The sequence below is a fragment of the Bufo bufo genome, chromosome 2 (assembly GCF_905171765.1).
Source record: "Bufo bufo chromosome 2, aBufBuf1.1, whole genome shotgun sequence".
In the NCBI taxonomy this organism is placed as follows: domain Eukaryota; kingdom Metazoa; phylum Chordata; class Amphibia; order Anura; family Bufonidae; genus Bufo; species Bufo bufo.
In genome coordinates, this window is record NC_053390.1 from 238,233,602 (window position 1) to 238,248,697 (window position 15,096).

General features: G+C 42.9%; 1 protein-coding gene across 4 annotated transcripts in view; it reads left to right on the top strand.

Annotated features, from left to right (window-relative positions):
- Positions 1-15,096, top strand: part of LOC120988662 (E1A-binding protein p400-like) — a 194,341-nt gene that overhangs the window by 163,301 nt on the left and 15,944 nt on the right. For all 4 annotated transcript variants that reach the window (XM_040416268.1, XM_040416267.1, XM_040416269.1 and 1 more), the window contains 9 exons: positions 1,905-1,952; positions 5,494-5,630; positions 6,894-6,950; positions 11,179-11,257; positions 11,916-12,125; positions 13,180-13,225; positions 14,119-14,228; positions 14,560-14,758; positions 14,864-15,018. In XM_040416268.1, the coding sequence (XP_040272202.1) occupies positions 1,905-1,952; positions 5,494-5,630; positions 6,894-6,950; positions 11,179-11,257; positions 11,916-12,125; positions 13,180-13,225; positions 14,119-14,228; positions 14,560-14,758; positions 14,864-15,018 (1,041 nt within the window). The remainder of the gene's footprint in view (positions 1-1,904; positions 1,953-5,493; positions 5,631-6,893; positions 6,951-11,178; positions 11,258-11,915; positions 12,126-13,179; positions 13,226-14,118; positions 14,229-14,559; positions 14,759-14,863; positions 15,019-15,096) is intronic.

The following is a 15,096-nucleotide window of genomic DNA, read 5'->3' on the forward strand; positions in this document are numbered from 1 at the left end:
GTCGTGATACGGAGAGAGATGAAGGATCGGCTCAAAGCCGGCCTCTAGGAGAAAATCCACCGTGGAAGAGAGTGGCGGACCAACAATGGCAAGCAGATAAGATCATTCAGAGACTTGTTCCATTTGGAGAGTACAGGGGCAAGAGTGAAACTGAGTATACAGAGCGGCTTTCATAGCTGCCACCATGAGCCCCACTACCTGTATGCATAGGCAAATTGATAATGGACAATGGTGGCAAATTTTCAGGACACTGCTGTGTAGGGGGGTCATCTTTTCCGGTGAATGAAGGAGCAAGGCGAACAATTTGGTGAACGTCCTTGGTGCTGTTGCTAGTCTGGCAGGGCCATAAATTGAAAGTGGAGGGATCTCACTGCAAACCTCAGGTATTGCTGGTGTGATACGCATATTGGGATGTGAAGACTGCATGTGAAATTTTTTCGTTCGGATGCTCTTGTTGAGGGTCTTGACATCCAACACAGGACAGACCTGTATTTTATGGGAACAACAAACAGGTTTGAATAAAACCCATGGAATCTCTTGTGTTGAGGGACCAGAACAATTACTCCTTGGGCGATTAGGATCCGAATGGCTTGGAATAATGCTGTGGCTTTGGTATGAGCGGCTGGAATGGTTTCTGGAAAAACCATGGAGGGTGGGGAGGAGGAAAATCTTTGTATCTGCCAATGTGACCTCTTGTACCCACACATCTGAAACGTGAGGCAGCCATGTCTCTCAAAACTGATGTTACCATCCCCCATCCAAACGGATTCGGATGGTGGCCTTGATTCATGCGGATGCAGGCATGGAGGAAGAGGGGATTAAGGAGCTAGTGCAGGGCCACCATGAGGAACAAGGCGTAAAAAGGATGGTTGTCTTTTTTGATCCTGAGAGGTTGCTACCTGTAGGCTTGGATTGTAAAATTTGTTTCTCTTAAAGTGGTTGGTGCAAGCTGACCTGTTTTGCGGCAGGTGTGTGTTTTTTCCCTCTAGAGATTCCTTTGCCAGGATACCCGTGCGTAGGCATGAGGCCCACTCGGCCATGGCATTGCTAACCCAGGTGGAGGCAAATACTGGATGGAAGGCTGTATAATGTGGATTTGGAGAAAAACTCCAAAATTCCTATTCTTTTGATCGCAGAAGGAGGTTGCGTCTGCCATGGGTAGGGTGTTATGTTTGGCCAGGTACAAAACTAGTGAGTCCACAACAGGCAGTGAGGACCATTTTTTAACTAGATACTCTGGAAAAGGGTAGAGGAGGTTTAGGCATTTAGACAAAATGCCAGTTCAGGAAGTTACACTCCTTTGTCAGAGAGGAGTAAAAATCGGAGTGATTTGAGGAAAAACGAGAACCCTTATGGGGCGGGAGAGGTTTCTGTCTCTGTGACCTGGGCAGTCTCAACTGCTGCTGAAATGAGACTGTCCATCATAGAATAGAATTTGAATGACTGCTCCTCATCTGGAGTTTGCTGCTTGTTAGAAACCTCCCCTTCCGAGCGGTCTCTTTCAGGAAAGGACATCTTAGACTTATGCCACCTCTGGGCCGAAATGGAAGATCTTGGGGAAACGGATCGAGTAAATGTAAGAGAGGTTTTGGGTCACTTCTTAGAGTGTCCCGCTGGGACATGGAGAAAGTGGTGCAATAGTGGTAGGCTGCCCAGCATCTTCACAAAGATAGGGAGATACCTGCACTATTTTTGTGATACAGTGCGCCCATTCCAGTTCAATGGAAATATGTGTTGCAGAGGTTGCTGGATGGTCGCTGAGGATAGTCCATCAATATGAAAATCCTGGAGAACCCTTTTTTAATGGAACAGTTTTATACTGTGAGCTTCAAACTAGTGAGAAAATGTTATTGATGTTGTTTAATTACTTAAGTATTATATGTAACCCGTGTCCTTTTTTACAGCTCATGTTTGAAGCTAACCCTAAGAAGAAAACCAAGAGTATATACAAGGTTTGTATTTGTTTAGCTTCTGCACATACATTATAATTTCATTGTTTTACTTGATTTCTTAAAAGATCCCTAGAGACACTAGAAATTATAATGCAGAGGATGTCAGATGAACCGTGTAAATGTGTAAACTCTTTCCAAACCTATGGACAGAGCATAATAATTCTGAAGGAAGCAGATTACTCCCAAATACACAATGTTCCCCTTATCATTAAGTGGAGATAAATTCCAATAATTTTCCAATTATGGCGTACACACAGTTGTCAAGGATTAAATTAGAAGTATCGCTAGCTTCTACACAAATTCAATTTATGGGGGGAGGGAATAATATCGGTTGTTGTAGATATTTCAAAGAGAATGAATTTTGTTCAATTATATCAGTATGATATGAATTATTAATAGAAAATCTTACAGCTCATTTTATTGAGCTTTAATAACAGTATAATACTAAAAATAGGATTATCCAACAACAGCTGCTGGAGGTTTGGAGAGAAACCATTTGGCTGCATCTCACATTTGCAGCAAGTGTGCAATACTATGGATTACATGCAGAACTACATCACAAATGTTACGTATGAAAAGTAGTAAAACGTAAATTGCATCATCACTCCTGGGTCTGAAAGCCGGAGCTGTTTGTTCAAACCATGCACAGAACAGGTCTTGGCCCGAACTCTACAGACTGTACTGTGCATGCGCCGAAGTTAGGACAATTGCTGCAGGCAGGGGAAGCCTGGCCCTGTCAATCAAAGCAGAGTGTAGGCACTAGGTGGTGAAAGAGGCAGAGTAGGGATGAGCGAATCAATTCATATGACTCCATTTATTCAAACAAATTTACACTATGTAGGGCGTGTCCCCACGCTCCTTCTGTCAGCAGATTAACATGGTCGAACATCTCGCACCTATAAATCTCATGCATGCGCTGTTACAGCTAGTATTGGATCATGCGTTATGATGTGTAAACGAATCAGTGTCAACAAATTTTCATGCGCCGCTTATTCATTTAACTAGCCATATCAGTAACAGCGCATGCATGAGATTATCATGGCCACGCGAGATGTGCTGCCACGGTAATCTGTGGGCACGTTGTCTGTGGAGGGACGCCCCCTCACAGACTTGAAATTTGTTGGGATGAATGAATTGATTCGTATAATTCGATTCACTCATCCCTAAGGCAGAGCAATGGTGGACGAAATGACCCTGGCACTGTGGCCTTCTCCACAGCGCACTTGATTCCTATTAGCAGACAGATAAAAAAAGCAATAGATTTTACAAAGAAAGGTATATTTACTATACGGGGAACAAGCCTTACAAGGCATTAAGCTTAAGGAGGTCTTAGCAACTGCTTTCATCCCCCTTGTAATAAGAGTTCTGGAGCATCTCTTCTTATGAGTCTATGTTCTGCCATTGGTTTGTTATTCCTTCTAGCAGTTATTAAAGGGAACCTGTCACCTCTACTATGCTACCCTCACTGAGCGTTTCTAAATGTTCATTGTGTTACCCTAAACATATAAATTACACTTTTAATTTCATTTGCAGACGAATTCAATAAGTATTATGCATTTTTGTACTTCCCGCCTTTTATGCAAATTAACATTAAAGAGTCATATCTTACTTGTGTGACCAGAGAAGAGTCAAACTCCTCAGCTCCGCCAAAGGAACGCCCCTACAGATAAAATCTCGCGTGAGCACGCCCCCTAACCGTCCCCTCTTTTGTTAGATTGACAGCCTGCAGTGTGGCCGGGATCGCATAAGTCTCGCGCATGCGCGGTGCGCTCCTTGGTAAGGCACAATCTTGTCTCCGGCTGCCGCTGTTAGCCGGGTTTCAGCGGCGCACTGCGCATGCGCGAGACTTATGCCATCCCGGCCGCGCTGCAGGCTGTCAATCTAACAAAAGAGGGGACGGTTAGGGGGCGTGCTTACCTAGACTCGAAGCAAGGAAGCCTCATTTGCATACGACCTGCGGGGGAATAAAAGTTGTCTTACAGCGATCATGCGCCTCAGACATCTTACACAAGAACTTCATTAGAAGCCGGATGTTAACAGTTTTACGGTACTGCTGGCGGTTTATGATCCATTTTGGTGCTGACAGGTTCCCTTTAATGAATTACTGACAGTGTGCAATGAAGGTCCAGGTGGATGTTACAAGTTGGGAGTGTGTCCCTGTCCAGTCAGTGCTGCCAGTGTCAGACATACGCCCAGCTGTTTACACCGAGCCAAACCTTCATTGCAAACTGCTAGTAATTCATTTATAATTCCTAGCAGGAATAATAAAGGGATGGCACAACATGGTCATAAGAATAGATGCTCCACTCTAGTTATTACATGGGGAGTGCCAGTAATTACCAGCTCCATCCACTGGCTGACAATCAGCTAACTGGTGGGGGTGCCTTGTGTGGGGCCCCCTCAGATTTGAGATTAATGACCTATCCTGAGGATAAGACATCAGTATAGAGAGATTGGAAAACCCCTTTATTTTAAAGTACAATATACGGTAGATATATCTTTGCACTTGTGCAGAAAGAGCTCTGGGTGTTCAATCACATTATGCAGAACATTGCAATAATGTAAGACTGGCAAAGTAAACTAGCAATTGTCAATTACTAAGCCATTGAAAAATCTGCAATAACAGATGTGCAATTAACTAACAGGATGAAGGGAACATTCAGTTGCTTCTAGCATGCCTATATTTTACAGCCGTTGAGTATATTATTTCCTCTATTATAATCATATTTATGACAAGATAGCTATGGCAAATGAAGCGTCATAGAGTAAACAGTCAATGCAATTAAAATCTGCCTGTTTGTATTAAAGAATCTGTATTCAGAATCTTAACATTTATGCATTCATACATTCTGCCACTTTACAAATCACTGGTCAGACCACACATGGAGTACTGCGTACAGTTCTGGGCTCCTGTGAACAAGGCAGACATAGCAGAGCTGGAGAGGGTAACTAAAGTAATTACTGGAATGGGTAGACTACAGTACCCAGAAAGATATAGGGTTATTCACTTTAGTAAAAAGTCGACTGAGGGGAGATCTAATAACTATGTATAAATATATCAGGGGTCAGTACAGAGATCTTCCATCATCCTCTGGAGGAAAGAAGGTTTGTACACAAACATAGAAAAGGATTCTTTACGGTAAGAGCAGTGAGACTATGGAACTCTCTGCCTGAGGAGGTGGTGATGGGGAGTACAATAAAGGAATTCAAGAGGGGCCTGGATGTATTTCTGGAGTGTAATAATATTACAGGCTATAGCTACTAGAGAGGGGTCGTTGATCCAGGGAGTTATCTGATTGCCTGAATGGAGTCGGGAAGACATTTTTGCTCTAAAATGACCCACTTTTCTGTCATACAGTATCTGGAAGGTTCTATCAGATGACTGGACATAATATAAACAGCTCAAGAACTTAAATATTATATATAGTTACTAGTGAATATTGTAACAGTGGCCCTAGACAACACAATGTGTGATTGTATACCAGTTACAGTGGTCTTCCACAAGTTTGTATTGGTCACTAATGCAGCCTTTCATCTTCAGACAAAGAACAGTCGCCCTCTTCGGACAAGTCAGATCTATGCCCAGGATGAAGGTGTGACGCACACACAGCTGTACACCAACCGCTTTGAGCTCATGAAAATGACAGCAGGAAAGAGAAGCCCCCCCATTAAGCCGCTGTAAGGACTTATTTTATGTGTATAGGTACAAGTTGTTCCCTAAATTCATGTTGTTTATTTATTTTTCTCTTGAAATTAAAGGGATTGTCCCATCTCAACTTTTATAGCATATTGCTAGGATATGTCACAAATGTCAGATAGGTGCGGGTCTCACCTCAGGGACCTCTTCCTGTTTCCAGAATGGGACCATCAAAGTGAAGGGAGAGCAGCTGCCTATGTGCGGCCTCCCTCTATTTTCCACTATAGGAGTTCCAAAAATAGCCAAGCGCTAGTTTGGCTATTTCCGGCAGTCCCATATCGGCAAATGGAGAGGTTGCTGTGCTTGTGCAGCTTGCTCTTCATTCACTGCTATGGGAGTTCTGAAAATAGCTGAGTGCACTTGCTTGGCCATGTTCAGAAGTCCCAAGGCAGTGAATGGAGATGGTCCCGTTCTGGACATAGGAGCAGGTCCTAGAGGTGGGCCCCACCTCTGACAAATTTGTAGCATAACCTAGTGATATGCTAAAAAGGTTGAGATGGGAAAGTTCTTTTATTTGAGCAGACCTTTCACTCTTAAAGTGTACATCTCATTTCATTGCTCTTTCTAGTCCAGAATTCTGTCATTAAATTAAACGTAGGGGTTAGATCGCAGTTTTAATAATACGTGAGCCATAAATTGAAATATTAAAAGGAATCTCTCTATAGGCTTCTCATTAAGGGCATCATAAACTAGTGACCAAACCCCTCAGCAAAACGCTGGGTCTCTTTATTTAACTTCCCAGCTGTTTCACCAAAATCTTGTATTGAACAGCTCCGGCACATGCTGATGAGTCCTGATTTCCATGAGCTCCTCGCTCCACCTGCTGTTGTTTGCCGTAGGAGGGATCCATTAGCTCATGATTATGAGGACTCATCAACATGTGTTGGAGCTGTTAGGACTTAGGAGTTGGGGCAGCATAAAGTTGGTGGATTCTCTATAAACTTCTGATTGCCTGTAGTCACCACCGGGTATTGTTTGCTGAATACAGGTTTATGCAGCTCCTACTGAACTCACTAAGAAATCCATCTTTAGTAAGCTCCTAAATCATCTACCGTAGTGGCCGTACAGGCCAAGGGACTGCTATAAAGGTACAAAGACGTACAGGAAGCTTTGTCATGAACTCTTAAAAACCTGAATTCTTGAGATGGAGCTTCAGAAGATGTGAAAGATAACTGAAGTCAACCATGTGGTATAATACTTAATATATTTAGTTTAATATTATTCTCATATTTTACATGTTTCAGCTTGGGAATGAACCCATTTCAGAAAAATCCAAAGCATGCTTCTGTACTTGCCGAAAGGTAAGAAATCTACTTCTACTTGCTATGAAAGAATGATGTTAATGTATATTTCCATGTGTATCTTGGATATTTCCATTATTTCTCATTGTTGGGGTGAGATTCATGGTAATAAATTATTATAACTGATTAAATATTGATTTACCTTACGGTAAAAGCTTACACTGGCGCTGGTAGGTAGAAATGTGACACATAAAATACAGTGGCTGGATGAATATTCCGATTTAGTAAAAGATGGATATCATTGACAATCCAATGAATTAATCACCGCAATGATAATTACCTTTTCTCTGGATGTGGGCTGGAGAAATAGTCTAAGTTCTTTAAATATTTGCACAGTTCCCGTTCCTGTGTGTAGAGGGGTGTGAAGAGAGGCAAGAACTTCACTGCTCACCTGCTAGCATTCACACTGCTCCGGCCGGTAGCTGTGTGGTGCGAGGGAGCAGACTATGGTTTCGGCGTCCAGGATTTTCTGTGCGTGTGACGTCACCGCGAAGTACTACTGGTGCTCCCAGAGATCAAAGTTCATCCGACGCGTTTCTGAGCCGTCGGGCTCCTTCATCAGGGATGGTCAGACCATCCCTGATGAAGGAGCCCGACGGCTCAGAAACGCGTCGGATGAACTTTGATCTCTGGGAGCACCAGTAGTACTTCGCGGTGACGTCACACGCACAGAAAATCCTGGACGCCGAAACCATAGTCTGCTCCCTCGCACCACACAGCTACCGGCCGGAGCAGTGTGAATGCTAGCAGGTGAGCAGTGAAGTTCTTGCCTCTCTTCACACCCCTCTACACACAGGAACGGGAACTGTGCAAATATTTAAAGAACTTAGACTATTTCTCCAGCCCACATCCAGAGAAAAGGTAATTATCATTGCGGTGATTAATTCATTGGATTGTCAATGATATCCATCTTTTACTAAATCGGAATATTCATCCAGCCACTGTATTTTATGTGTCACATTTCTACCTACCAGCGCCAGTGTAAGCTTTTACCGTAAGGTAAATCAATATTTAATCAATTTTGTACCCTGGGCGTCAGCAGCAAAGCCCATTATATACACTGTGCAGCGGACCTTCAACTATAGGTTGGTAGATTTTTTTGTATGGGAGCGCAGGAGTGTTTTTGATTTTCTCTAATATTTAAATTATTATAACTGCACCTATGCCCATTATTGAGTTTAAAACATGTGATGTTGCAGTGAAGTCATAGGCCTCCAACAATCACCTAGGTGAGAGAAGGATGTCGGGAGGACATGATCTGTGACCTCCCAGCGTTCCTCAGTAACTATTAGATCGTTATTGTGTTTACTATGTATATAGAGGAATGCTGGAATAGCACATATCATGTCATTTCTGCAGCCCCAAAGCTAGTGCATTTACAAAAAGGAGTACCCATTGAAATTACCTGGATTTCGGCATTGATTACTAAGAAAATATTTTCTGATCTAAGCCAGAGTTATAGACAAACACAATCTGAATAACACACAAACAGTTGTGCTGTTCATGTCTTTTATTGAGCACACTGAGTAATCATCCACAATGCATGGAGAAAAAGTAAGTTTTAATGATGTCATTAATAGCAAATTGGCAAAAGGTTTCAATATGATTAGAATTGTGGGTTTCACAAGTTCTTTGCCCATTTTCACGCACCAGCGGGTGTGAACCCACTGTGCCAAGTGACCAACCTCCTCTAAGGGCGTTGTCTAAGCGAACCCGTCGTTCTTCAAAGTACCCCAGATGGTGAGGACTTTCCTCCTTGAGGAGGACTGGCACACAAGGTAGCTGGTCCAGGAAGACCAGGGGGTACCAAGTACAAGGTATCAGAGGTACAGTAGTACTGAGCAGGCCGAGGCATAACCAGGAGCGACAGTGCAGGACCAAAGGGCAGGCGGCACAGGTAGAGGTCAGGCAATCCGGGTCAGTAACAGAGTTGAGGGGAAGCAGGCAAGGTTCAAACAGGTAGCGGAGTCCATAAACACATGCATGGGTCAGGTATACAGGAACAGAAGCACAGATAAAAGCAACCTTTGCAGGACACAAGGACCTTTGATGCTCAGGCACCTGGGAAGGGGGCTGGACCACTTATGTAGGTGCAGGTTGGTTGGGATTGGTTGCACAGGTCACATGTGCAAAACCCTTATATCACAGGAAGTGATGTGCACCGGCCCTTACCAAGGTGCTACAGGAAACTGGCTAAAAATCATGCTGTGTCCAGGGCAGGAAGGAAACTGTGGAGCGGATTCCTGAAAGTTCAGCATCTGCAGGCACAGAGTCCAGGACCGGAGCAGTGCATGGAGGGACACTGGCAGCAGATCACCACTGCCCTGTAATGCAGCTGGACGTGGCCAATGATGGAGGCAGCCAGGCCCTGAGCACGAACCCTGGGACCGCGTTGGTGAGTAGGCAAACACCGTCGATCCGCAATCGCTGTTACACCTATTAAATAAAGCACACAATGTCTGGATACTGACAGATCTGTTTTTCTAAAGAAAGATGTGTGAACCATGCAGATAACTGAATGAAGCTGGAAAGATCACAAAAGTATTGCTAAAGTCTTGGATGTACATTATTCCATGGTTAGACAATTTATCTACAAATGGAAAAAATATAGGACAGTTGCTACTTTCTTTAGGAGTGGGCATCCTATTAAGATCACTCCAATGGGCAATCAAGAAAGAAGTGAGAATGAACTCAAGCTTAACAGCAAAAAGACCACGGATGACTATTAGCAAAACACTGAACAAGACTGGCGTTCATGGAAGGACTCTGCGAAGGAAGCTACAGTCCATGTCAAGTTTGTTGGAAATCACCTGCATGTTGCTCTTTCACAATGCTTCTGGGAAAATGTTCTAAAGACATTTTTAGCACAAATGCACAGCACTATGTTTGGTGGAAAACCAAAAACTCATGCCAACTGTGAAGTATGGTGGAGGGAGCATCATGTTTTGGGGCTGCTTTGCTGTCTCAGAGCCTAGACACCTTGTCTTGGAGGAAACTATGAATACTAACCTGCATCAAATCACTTTACAGAAGAATGTAAGGATCCATGACCTCAGGCTGAAGAGACGTTGGGTGATGCAACAAGAAAATGGTCCAAATCACACAAGTAAATCAACTAAAGTAATGGTTGAAAAAGAAGATTTGTGTTTTGGAATGGCCAAGTCCCAACTTTGTCCCTATTGAGATGCTGTAGCATGACCTGAATAGGGGTGTGAATGCAATGCATCCACAGGAATAGCGATTAACTGGAACACATCTGCTGGGAGGAATGGTCCAAAAATTTCTCCTCAACGTTTTGCAAATGTTATCTGAAGTTACCAGAAAATTTTTGGTGGAGGCAATTGCTCACAAAGGGGGATCTACATTTTATTAAATTGAAGGGTTCATTTTTTTCTCCGTGCACTGTGGATGGTTACTCAATGTGCTCAGTAAAAGACATGAATGGTACAACTGTTTGTCTTTAATTTATTTAGTGCCTATCAGTAATTGTGACAGGTAATTATCAGACTGCATTTTATAAGGAATCAGTGCAGGAATCCCAGTAAAGAGTCCAAGAAGAAAAAAAAAAAAGTAAAAAAATAAAATTATAAATAAAATGTGTAAAACCACCATGAATTAAAAAAAAAAAAAAAAAAACTCTCCCCTATCCTCCCATACTGCCAAGAGCTTGCTCTACAACATAGATGCACAAATAATGTTATCTCATCTTCACAAATTATTATTTACTCAGCCTTATCTGGTATTGTACCTACAATAACAATTTTTGTATACTTTTGGGTACTTTGTGCCCTTTAAAGAGAATCTGTGAGCTCCGAAACCCCCCAAACAAGGGTAAGTGGTGTATGGTGTCAATGCTGAGTCAGATTATATAATTTGTATCTTTCATACTGGCTTGCATTCTGAACCTGTGCTCTGACAAACCAGCGGTAAAATGCATTGAAAGGACTCCTGAGCTCATGCACATAATGGAGAGGACTCAAAGAGGAGTCCTCTCAATGCATTTTACTGCTGGTTTGTTGGAGCACAGCATCAGTGAGTATAAAGATAAAAATTACATAATCGGACCGTTTGCGCTAGTCTGGGGGGAGTCTTGGAGCTGACAGATTCCCTTTAAAGATCACATATACCATCTAAGGGTGGTAGACATGGTACTCTCCAATTTTCACACTGGTGACGTACTGATAGCAGGAGCTATGTGTTGATTTGGCGTCTGTTGGGTATTTTACAGTGGAATAAACTATGATAAACCTCTGCCGCCTATTCAAGTGGCCTCTCTCCGTGCTGAACGCATTGCCAAGGAAAAAAAGGTATTTCCATCAGTTCTTTTACAGAATAACGTAGTTACTAGCCATTAAACTCAGTAGATGTTCATATAACGAGACATATACCATTTTGCAGGAGCGCCCCTCCACAAATAAACAATGCACAAAATGAAACAGACCTTATGGGAAGCTTATATAGAAAAGTACCTACAGCCTTAGTGCAGAAATGTTATAAAATATAGGGCAGTTCTACTAAAGTTTTATATTTAGATGTTGGATAATATCCACAAAAACATAGCATCGGGTAATTGATATGACCTCAGTCCTATGAGTTCAGCTCACAGGCCCTACAACTGGTCTTTGCAGAAACAAGTTGTCATAGAACAATTTATTGCCAGGCCTCAATGTCCTTTATTGATCTTCAGCTGAAGAGATTAACCGGTTGCTTGGACCACCATGCCCACTGAGTCCCATTGTAAAAAAACAAAAAAACAGCCCAATAGAGGATGAATGGAGCCCTATTGGGATCTTTGATGTACACACCAGGAGCTTTCCTAGCTTTGAGTAGGCCTCAAACACAATGTGAACAGAGCCTTATCAGCAGGCGGTACATCTGATTTAGGTGTATCTTGCTGAAACAGTTCCAAAAGACATGTTTGCATCTCTGCTGCTTTGTTACTGTTAGTATATCAATGTCCCGTAGGCATTAGTAGAGCAGCACCACAGGGCCCAACAGCAGGCTGGTCCTCAGGCTCCACAACAGCCACTACAAAATGGGCAACAATCATCAACCCCGGCTGTCCAACCTGTCCAGGCTCAGTCGCAACAAGTGGTTCAGCAACAGGTCGTTCAACAGCCACAAGCAGTCGTTGCTAGCCCATCTGTTACAAATGTACCAACCACTGCAGTCCTGGTAAGCTGTAACTGTAGTTGGCTTTGTGTTTTTTGTGTTGTTTCCAATTTTGACTGAGATCTGTGTGTCCTTCCAAAGCCAATGTGCCTACTGTACTATCACTCTACAGTCGATGTGAGATATAAAATGTACAGTAGAAGCAAAGCTCAAATTGAGAGTTGGATAAAGGCACATTTACACTGCGCTGACTAGCAGAAGCGTTCCTTCCCGATAAGTGCCTGCCTGTCAGTGGAGGTGAAGATGCCGCGATCCGCTCCACTGGATGGCGACTGCCACCGTTCGTCCTCATACAGATTCATTGTTTCTGGGCAGCAGATCGCTATTCACACAGCACAATGATTGAGGTGTCCAGCATTTCACCTGATGAACAAGCTTTTTATCCAAGCCAGTTTCTTTATGTGCTTGATCTAGTGACTTAACAATGCTCCTTCGTTGGGTGGTCTGCTGCACCTTTACACGGGTCAATTATTGGGAACGAACGTTCGTAGGAATATTTGTTCCCTTAAAGGGGTTGTGCAGACTGTATATATTGATGACGTTCATTACAGTGCCCATCGATTTGGAAGCGCAGTATAATTACAAGCACTCGCTCCATTCACTTGAATGGAGTGATTACTTCTAATGACACTACGCCACTGCTGCAAGGGAGACGACGCATAGTGTAATGAAGAGGAAGTGGTGCTCCCATGGATCAAACAGCTGATTGGCAGGGGAGTAGGGTGTCGGACCCCCGCCGGTCAGATATTGATGACCTATCCTGAGGATGTATTAGGATACATACAGGCTGCAGAAGCCAAATGGAGAACATTTTAATTAAAAAACTATTGCAGATATGTTTTTTTATCCCATTATACAGCCAATGGCCTTTTATTTCAGTATAACTTGGTGGCACAGTTTATTCAGTAATATATAGGAGTAAAAATGAGGCATATCTGTCTCTGTGATAAATCGACTTACTTAATTATATCTATTTGTTAGAAACAGGAAATGCTATTGCAGTTCTAAAACTTTTGCCAAGTCTGCATATTCCAGAACTTTACTTATGTTTATACAGGCTGGAACCATAAAGACGGCAGTGACAGGAGCAAGTATACAAGCTGGTAAGTTCTACAACAAAGGTAAAGGGGGTTGCACTCTTTAACAAAGTTGTGACCCATAGGCACCAATTAGAATCTGCCCTTCTACTTTTCCATCATTTCCCTGGCCAGCTCAGCCATATTCCCATAGCCGTTTTGCTGCTCCCTGCTATCCTAGTGAGCATTGTGGGTAGTATGTGTCTAGAAGTTCTAGGGACATACAGAGCCTCTTAGGCTACTTTCACACTCCGGCAGGGTCCAGCAAAAACACTTCCGTTACTGATAATACAACCATCTGCATCCATTATGTATTATCTTTAACATAGCCAAGACGGTTTCATCATTAACTCCATTGAAAGTCAATGGGGGACGGATCCGTTTTCTATTGTGGCAGAGAAAACTGATCCGTCCCCATTGACTTGCATTGGGGGTCATGCCGGATCCGTCTTGCTCCACATCCCAGGATGGAAAGCAAAATACATGTTGCGGTTTGCTCTCCGGTCTGGGAACGCAACTAAAACGGAACGGAATGCATTTTGGTCCATTCCGTTCTGTTCAGTTTTGTCCCCATTGACAATGAATGGGGACAAAACTGAAGCGTTTTTCCCGGTATTGAGACCCTATGACGGAACTCAATACCGGAAAACTTTAGCGCTTGTGTGAAAGTACCCTTAGAGAATTAGATTTGTCTGCTGCATATACATTATAAGTATCATGTAATCCCACAATAACAGTTGCAGGGTGGCTGGGCGTGCCACTGTGCAGGGGAAAAGTCGCCAGGACCCCCGTTAGAGGTGCTACTTATGCATACCGCTGTGGTATATGTGATGACAATATCCCTTTAAACAAACATACCATGACCCTGGGATTTTTAGATGTGTCTTTTCTTTCTTTAATACATGGTCTGATATTTACAGCTGCTGTTAGTGGGAATGTCATTGTAAATACTGTTGCGGGTGTCCCTTCTGCCACCTTCCAACCTATCAATAAGAGACTGGCATCTCCTGTTATCCCCGGAACACTAACCGTAAGTAAAAAGTAATACTTTCCCAAAACGACACTGGACAAACATAATCTGCTTAGGTCTGGTAATTTGTAACAATACTCTAGAATTTTAAGTTCAATTAAATTAAATAAAAAAGGCTCAGAATGGTGTAAAATTATAAAATAAGAATAAAATAGGCCATTTACTTGTTTTTTTGTTTCTTTTTAAGAAGAAAAAACTTGATAGTAAGAATAATTTTGCTTCAGACACTGTTGTAGGGTATTCACATTCTTGTGAAGTAGCAATTCCGTTTTCCTTATAACTAAGAATATAATAACATTTCACTGATCTAATTAAAATGACTTTTCCCTAGGCTCCTGGTGGGGCAGCACAAGTAGTCCACGCCCAGCAAAGAGCGGTAGCCACTTCAGCGTCATCTGCCGAGATGGTCACTATAGCCACCAATCAGGGTGTTCGAGCCGTAACCCCAGTGACTGGTGGAACTGTGGTGTGCAGCAGTCTCACTCCTGTCCAGACACAGGCCAGGTCAATAGTTACTCAGGTGACAACAGGTATACACTTCTTTTTATACTGGTTTGCTTTTCATTATTTTTCTTCACCCCGTGAGATGTGATCTGCTTTTCTTGACTTATTTTCTCTGTCCATTTCCTTTCCAGCCACAACTGCTGGGGTTCAGCTTGCCAGCAAAGCCATCAGTCCAGCCCAGTTCCAGCTTCTTCGACAACAGCAGGCTGCCCAAGTACAGGTTCCCCAGATCCAGGCTCAGGCACAGTCCCCTGGGCAAATAAAAGCTGTAGGCAAATTATCACAGGTAGGTTGGCCACAATTATTTTTTTCTATTTCCTGTAAGTCATCAGTGGTTATCGAATACCCATTATATGCTCCTTTA